A 7790-nucleotide genomic window follows, 5' to 3' on the forward strand; every position below is an offset into this window, starting at 1 on the left:
CCTGCTGAAGGTCACTTTACAGGTTGTTAAAATCCAGACATAATTAAACACTTCCAGACCATAAAAACATCCCACTCCAGAGAGCTGTCTATCTTTTATCCTGGACCTACCTGTTAACAAACCCTATAGCATAATTCTCGTTTCCTACAGAGTTCCCACTAAAAAAAAACCATGAAGCTGGCACTACTTCTATCCGGATCTTTGAAAGTCATAAAAGGAAAAGGAGACAAGGACTTTGGTTTTGTCCACGAGTAACAGATGCCAGGAATGAAGGGTGGGGTTTAGCTGGCCACAACAGCTACTGGGAAGGCAACTGCTGCCAGCAAACATTGCTTTTGCTTCCAATGGCTCAAGTGCAGCTCTTGGATGCAGAGCACAGCCAGGGTCCTACTAAAAAAAGTGGTATTTCCTCATCTATTTCTCTATTGTCTCCATTTACTCACACCCCTCCTACTACACTTTCCCCTGAGGCTGACCCCAGCTTCAGATATTAGGATCTCTTGCTCTTGTGAAAGCAGATGATCCCAGGGCTTTTGTACAGACTCTAGGTTTGGAGACGCATGCAAGGGATTCTCCCTTTGCACAGACAGCAAAAGAAAGATTATGGCATCCCCTCGCCCAGCAGTCATCTTTTAAACTGGAATTACAGTCACAGTGCCCTTGTTTCACCAGGCATGTAACCAAAGTTTAAAATACAAAGCCATCTGCTGTTGGTGTTCCTATATGGCTTTCTTCTACTTTCAAAAACGTCTAAAGCTACATGATGTCCAATCTATTTAAACATCCTAGCAAAATCATATACGCAACTTTCCCTTTTTAACTTGTTCATTTGGTTCACGTAACCAAAAACTTCACCACCACCAATGACAAATTCAGTTTTTCCACACCTTTTTCACCAGCAGATAACAACAGAAGTGTCTGCTATGCTTACTTGCTTTTTCTTCAGTTTAAGGATTTGCTGTTCAACTTTTGCAATTTCACGATCTACACGGTCCATGCTCTGTATCAATTCTTCCTTTGACAGCTTTGAGGGTGAAGCATTTTGGTCCTCCCCACAAGGCTGACCAGAAATTGGAGAAGATGGTCCCTCATGCTTTCCTCCAAAAGCTGGGTCCTTTCATGGGATCAGAAGGTGAGGGAGAAGGTTGAGAGAAATCAGTCATATTGATAACATGCAAATGAGCGTTCAGTAACCAAACCAGCATGCATGAACTAAAAAGAATTTCCAGTTATTTATCTCTGTTGAGGTGCTACCTAAGTTAAAGTTTAATATTTCAGTCTGTTAATGCTCTAAATATTTTAGAATTAACTGATAGCCCATTTATGATACTGCAATTCAGTTTCTCCAACCCCCTTTAATCTTATCTTGGCTGTGCAACACAGCAAATTACTAAGAAAACACAAGCTATCAGAATTGTACTTTTTATCATGTAAATAAACCAGCTGTGAAGTAAGAATGGTAGAGAGAAGGCAAGATAAGTAATCAACTTTTAAAAAATCTGGCGCTTATTAGCTTTTGAATCCATGTGGTGAAATTTGTCTTTAAAATGATCCCAGTTTAGAAACTTAAGCACTCACCTTAAGAAATCACACCATTACACACCACCTTTTGGTGTGTGAGGCTGTGTGCTTGTGTGCGTGCATGAGAGAAGGTATTAAATATTCATTTACAAGACATTTGTCTGGTCTATACAAACTGCTCTAATCAGTATTCACTATCTACAATAGAAAATATCCACACCAAACTAGATTGCCCTGGATTTACCCAAAATGAGACAGTGAGAAGTATAATTAGTGTTATGTAAACAAACAGATTCAATTAAAATGCTTAAAAGGGAGAGAGGGCAGAGGGAAGTACTTTGACCATTCAGTACAAATATTAATTACAGAAAAAAATGGACTGGCATGCATTTGCCAGCAGCTTTCAACTGAAAAGCAGAAATATTTCATGTACTATAATAATTCTGCAACTAAAGTTTTAATGACCTAAGAGTGCAGTGGGAACTCGGAACTCCAGTTTCTTCATTGTGTTTGAGGCAGATTTATCTTCTTGTTCTTTTTATAAACGAGTAACACTGACTCATGACCACAGTTTGTAACGTGTAAAATTAAATTTCTGAGATTAAAGAATGAACCTAAATAAATAATAAAAAAAACCTAACATAAAAAAAGAATTGTTAGCTCACCACGACATAGGAAGTTACACCTTCAGCGTCTTAAGAGAAAATGGTTTTACCTTCTTAATATCCGCAGATCTCAACCCTTCCTGCAGAGGATGTACTAAAGGCAAGACAGTAGCTGCACTGACACGCTGAAAATGGGAATCAGAGACTTGCTCCAGACGTGGTCGTTTGGATTCCAGTGAGTCATGATCTGTCTGAGATGGACCTGGATGAAATTGCTGTTCATATCCAGTTCTCCTTTCTTGAGGCCTAATATACAGATGAGATAAACTATTAAAATATACATTTTCCATACAGGCAAACTATCTGGTGTTTCTCAACCCTTTTCAAATATACAGGAGATGCAATTTAGTGAAGCTCTGTCTAAACAGTAAGGCAGACAAATGTTATTAAGCAAGATCTTCAAAAAATATAACAAAATCCATTGGAAAAGAGAAAGGTAACTTGAATCTTAAAAGACACTGTTTAAATGCCTGCCTATCTTTACAAACCCTTAAAGAAACTTACCACTGCTACAACGATATGTTCAAAATAAAGTTCTGATTCAAATTATAAACAAACAAAAAATAATCCATGAGATCAATATAGCACTATAGTCCACTGAACACAGACAGCCACAACAGCTCCATCATTTCATATTTCACAGTCAAATAACTTCTAAATTTACACAGAATGCTTGAAATGAGCCATGAGTCTATTTGGAACTTGATCTCTACTAAAATGCTACTGTACGACAGAAACAGTCATTGATTCAATCCGTGAGTCATTTAAAAACTTCTCAGAAAAATGCAAGAGAACAGAATCACTCGTCTCTTTGCTAAGGTGCACAAGATGCCCATAAAAGAACCTCGTATGCTTTAACACCTTCCCATGAAGTGCCACTGAAGGGAACAGTAGTTTCCTGTCTTTTGCCAGAACTTCCGGACAAGCTTTTACAAATTTACAACACAGAGGAGGGATTTACTTTTGCTATAAACTAAAGCTATGAGAACTCTAAAAGTTACTATAATTTTCAGCACTAAAGCAGAGCCTTACTGACATTTTGGTGACACAAAAGGAAGACAATATGCAAGCCCCAGATTTCACTATCATCCAGTTATTTCTGGGAACACTGTAATGAGATTTTAAGCTAGAGCAGTATTTATGTAACATTCATCACTGGTATTTGTTCAGAACCAGATAACTCAGTTATAGCCAAAATAAACTGCTAGCAGTAATCCAGCATAAGAAGTTGCTCCTAGCAGATACACTTACTAAGAGTCCAAGAAGAAAGAAAACAGAAGTTGTTACAAACAGTAACGCTTACAATTGTACGTCAGCATACTAATACGCTAAAGAATCGAGGTGTATAAATCATAGTAACTTCCTCCCTAAACAGAAGCATGTTCTTGCTAGTTTACTACAATCCAGTTAATCTTATCCTGATCTGTAGTGGGTTTTTAATGTCTAACTTTGGTTTTCAAAGTACATCCAATATTCTTCAGGGATATACTCTAAGAAATACTTAACACAGTCTAAAAACTTTCACGAACCTATCAACCTTAAAGTAGTATTAACGTATATCTGAACATTCATCAATATCCACCGTGAAGTAACCTATTTTACTGAGAAGGAAGATACTACCAATGTGAAATTACACTGTAGTCGTCCACTATACTTGTCCTCAGTTAACCTACTGGACCCCAGATCAGCTGCATCTATTTACACAGCCACAGCAGTGGTATTTGAGACTGACAAAACGGGTGTTTGGAACAAACGATACGAAGCTGTCAAGTGTCTTGTCAAAAGTAGCACACACTTTGATTTAGTCCTCTGTGCCTACAAGTCCATTTTGTGCCACGTTTCAGTGGTTTATAAATACTCAAATACCCAGTTAGCTCTGTTGTTTCTTACTTGTACAGCCACACAGACACCATCTGTTGAATAAGCAAGCCTAGTCATGACAGGTAATATTCACACTGTAACCGTTCTTGCACTTGGTGCTTCTACTCAGCAAGATTAAATTATCCAAAGTTATAAACTTCACACACTTTTAGCCTAAGCAGCATTAAAAAGTTTGCAATGTGCACTTGGATTCTCAGAAGCTTACTGGCAGCACGGCTAGGAGAAGTGTGGGACAAGCGAAGCAGACTGTCACTTCCCGTCTGTGAAACCAACACCTTAGTTAAGCCAAAGGGAGAGAGGAATTACACAACAGCTACAACACTGAAACGCAGCAGACGGACACGTTACAGCAATGGAGCACCGACTAAAGAAGCACTCAGGCGAAAACCGTGAAACTCGGAAACCTTTTTTACTCCAAAGTTAAAACTTTACAGAAAGCACAGACTCAGAGAAGGTTCCTGTTCGCAGACTTCAAAAGCAGTATCCTCACCTGTCAGAGCCTGGGTGGAATTCAGAAAGCAAGGACGGCCTGCGCCGGAGCTGCTGCTGCTGTTGCTGCTGCTGCTGCAAGAGCTGAGTTGCTTGACTGACTTCCAGGTGAGACGAACGGTAATCGGGAACTGCAAACTCCTAAAGGAAACAGGCTTACGATGTCAGCAAGAACAAAGGTGCAGAAGACACATCAAAAGTGTTTGGTGTCATGATCAGATCGAGACCAGATCACCAAAGCCTTATTTCAGCTCAAAATATAAAGTTTGTAAATGGCAGTTCTGAGTTTTAACTGAACTTCAAAGAGACTAAATATTTATGCTAAGAACTCCACTTAGCTTATTAACAACTTCTAACAAAACACAAATGAGTCAGCAGCAGAATATCCTTTTAAAAAAATCCTTTAAAATCAATTTTGCACATCCAACTATGAAGTGATGAACCGAGAATATATTTCAGCAACCCTGAGGCAACTCCTTCTGTTATCACTTCAAGCCATTTTATGTCAGACACTATTAATTAGGACTAAGAGTTAGACAAGACATCTTCTGACTGATATAATTTATAATTAAAGTGAGGTACAAGACATTTTATTTGTACATAAGAGTCTTCAATCTCTTTCTTTTAAAAATCGTATACAGCTGGCACTAACTAAAGAGAAGGTCTACAAGACACACAGTAGGTCACTACCCATGACATTTAGTTATTACAAATTATCTAAAAATAAATACAGAGGAAGCCAGAAAGCTTCAATTCTTGAAATTCCTTTTGCAAACAAGTAAGTAGAAAAAAACATCTGAGGTATCTGCAGCAGGAGGAGAATTTCATTAAAACAAGGAAATCTTGAGCAGTTCTAAAGCCAACAGCTCCTGCCACAGAGAGCACAGGATGGCACAGAAAAGGCTTGGCAGAAATGAGCAAGTAGGAGATCATTAGAAACCCATTCCCCTAATCCTGGCTAGAGGAACACAGCAAGCTGCAAGTGCTAGTACAACCGCTGCAGAAAAAAATTCTATGTGTAACACTGGCTTTTACATTTCAGATACACATTTTCCACCTCGCACACAGATTTTGTCAAGCACGTTTGGCTTACAGGGAATCCAGCCCAATACTCATCACATAGAAGGAAAGATGACTGCGGGTTCACTTCTTCTGCTTCTGGGCCTAATAGGAGATTAATTCCCCATAAAAATTTAGTACCCACAAATGCCCCAAGAGCCCAGCTTCTAAAGGATTTGTTACACCCAGAACATTGCTCTCATATGAAATGCACACTGGCTGTAGACAGGTTATCTGCATATTCTTCAAAAATTATTGCTATCAGTGCATACAAACTCAGACACACTTAGGTGGCCAAATTTAGTATGATGACTTATAAATTAAAGCAAAACTACAGCAAAAGTTTATCAACACAATCCCTACTGAATTTATTCAAATTACGAGAAACCAAAGATAAAACCAGGAAGTTTATATTCATTTCCCATTATAAAGATATAGAATTATAAAACACAGCTTTCTGTCAAAAAAGTCAAGTGAAAAAGCAGATACATATATAATCCTGGAAAAGCAAAATGCAATGCTTTCAGCAAAAAAAAACGAGGGCGAAACAAAAAACCCAAACCACTCCACAGCTCTTTACCTAAGCAAAACCGGCAGCAGTTCTCAGCAGGCAAAACAATACCTTTGCCACTTTGACCATTTCTTTATATTTGATTTTTCAACATTAAAAAAGGAGAGGAAGTAAGAATCAAAAGCACTAAATCTACTGAGGAGGTAAGATTCTCAATGCACGGACTTTAAGAGAGGCCAATTTCTAAACAAGTGGTTTGCCAGTCTGAGTATATCCACAAATGTTAAATAATAGGAAACACTGACAAGCTGGAAGATTTTATTTAGGATACCTTCACAGTTTTATAGAGCACTTTTAAATACTTGTCTACATTCAAAAAGGGGGCGGGGGGAATACAGACAAAAACTTACAAAAGCCAAAATTGCAGTCAATGGTAGTCAGGTATTTTGGGGGATTGGACTGGATGATCTTTTGAGGTCCCTTCCAATCCCTAACGTTCTGTGATTCTGTGATTTTAATAATTTCGGCTACAGGATTGCAGGAAGGCATAATTCAACACGTAATTAAATCCTTTAAGTTTAGTAAAACAGAAGGAATGAATGAGCAGTACATGGCTACAGATTATAACTTCCCAGAAGCTACATGATGGTCAGACTCTCATTCAAAGACACAAAACACTTGAGTAAGTAGACTCTTTGCCTTAATGCAAAACACGAACTCTAAAGGCATATACATTGTTACAGAGATTCACTCAGTCAGTTTTAACAGTGTCTGCAACTCGACTGTTTTCAAACGTGAATGACCTATTACATTGGTAAAATAAAATAAAAAAATAAATAATAAAATAAAGTATAAAGTATCATTAAATAGCCCATTTGATAGAGCAAACACCCCAAATACACTGTTGCTAAACTGGCAGCCCTGGTGTCTCCTTACCTGCTGGTGCCGGGTGCTGGGGAAGGTGTACTGGACAGAGTGAGTGGGGTAGCGACTCTGTTCTGTGCTGAATGCTCCTTGGTTAGGAGGGTAGCCTGAACTTGACATTATCAGAGGAGAAGTCTTCCCAAAGCTGTGAGATCAAGACCAGCAAGCAATCATGTTTCTAGGAAACCGCCTAAAGGAAAAAAGATCACTGATAAGCACTGAAGTACCAGATGTACTCACAATACATTACAGCCATAGTCACCTAACCAAAACAACCATTACCAGTAAAAGCTTTTTCCTGATGTATTTATTTAACAGGTTACTCTAGTTTGAAATACGTTAACGGGTCTTAAATGGGCTCAAAATGAGACGTGTCAGCATTGTCTACACAAAGATCTGAGGATTATATTGTCAGAATACATAATTTTACCAGTTACCAGTTGAATTAGGAGAATTTTAAAATAAAAGTAGGTCACTTTAAATAGATGTTTAAGAGGTTATAATAGTGAAATTCACTTTAGTTTCTTCTACAGAGTTTTTGGGTTCTATGAACTGTTTCTTACTTTCAGATTCAGGTAGTCTTAGGGCTGCTTTACTCAATGCCACCTACAGTTCATTAAAGCCCAGTGAAATAGTCAGGCTCTAAAATACTATCACCATCTAACAGCAGTTTTACAGAAGTAGTAAAAAAGGAAGTCACAAAGCAAAGAAACCCACCAAAACAACACAATTTCAACTGC

General features: G+C 38.2%; 1 protein-coding gene across 1 annotated transcript in view; it reads right to left on the bottom strand.

The window, feature by feature from the left end:
* Positions 1-7246, bottom strand: part of LOC104538808 (nuclear receptor corepressor 1-like) — a gene marked incomplete at its 3' end in the record, with an annotated part of 8420 nt that extends 1174 nt beyond the window's left edge. Inside the window, exons 1-4 of the mRNA XM_010182141.1 lie at positions 7063-7246; positions 4558-4697; positions 2237-2432; positions 932-1114 (exon numbers count right to left, since the gene is read on the bottom strand). Coding sequence (XP_010180443.1) covers positions 932-1114; positions 2237-2432; positions 4558-4697; positions 7063-7170 — 627 coding nt within the window. The remainder of the gene's footprint in view (positions 1-931; positions 1115-2236; positions 2433-4557; positions 4698-7062) is intronic.
* Between the last annotated feature and the right edge of the window lie 544 nt (positions 7247-7790).

Source organism: Mesitornis unicolor, unplaced genomic scaffold, assembly GCF_000695765.1.
Source record: "Mesitornis unicolor isolate BGI_N332 unplaced genomic scaffold, ASM69576v1 scaffold48043, whole genome shotgun sequence".
Lineage (NCBI taxonomy): Eukaryota > Metazoa > Chordata > Aves > Mesitornithiformes > Mesitornithidae > Mesitornis > Mesitornis unicolor.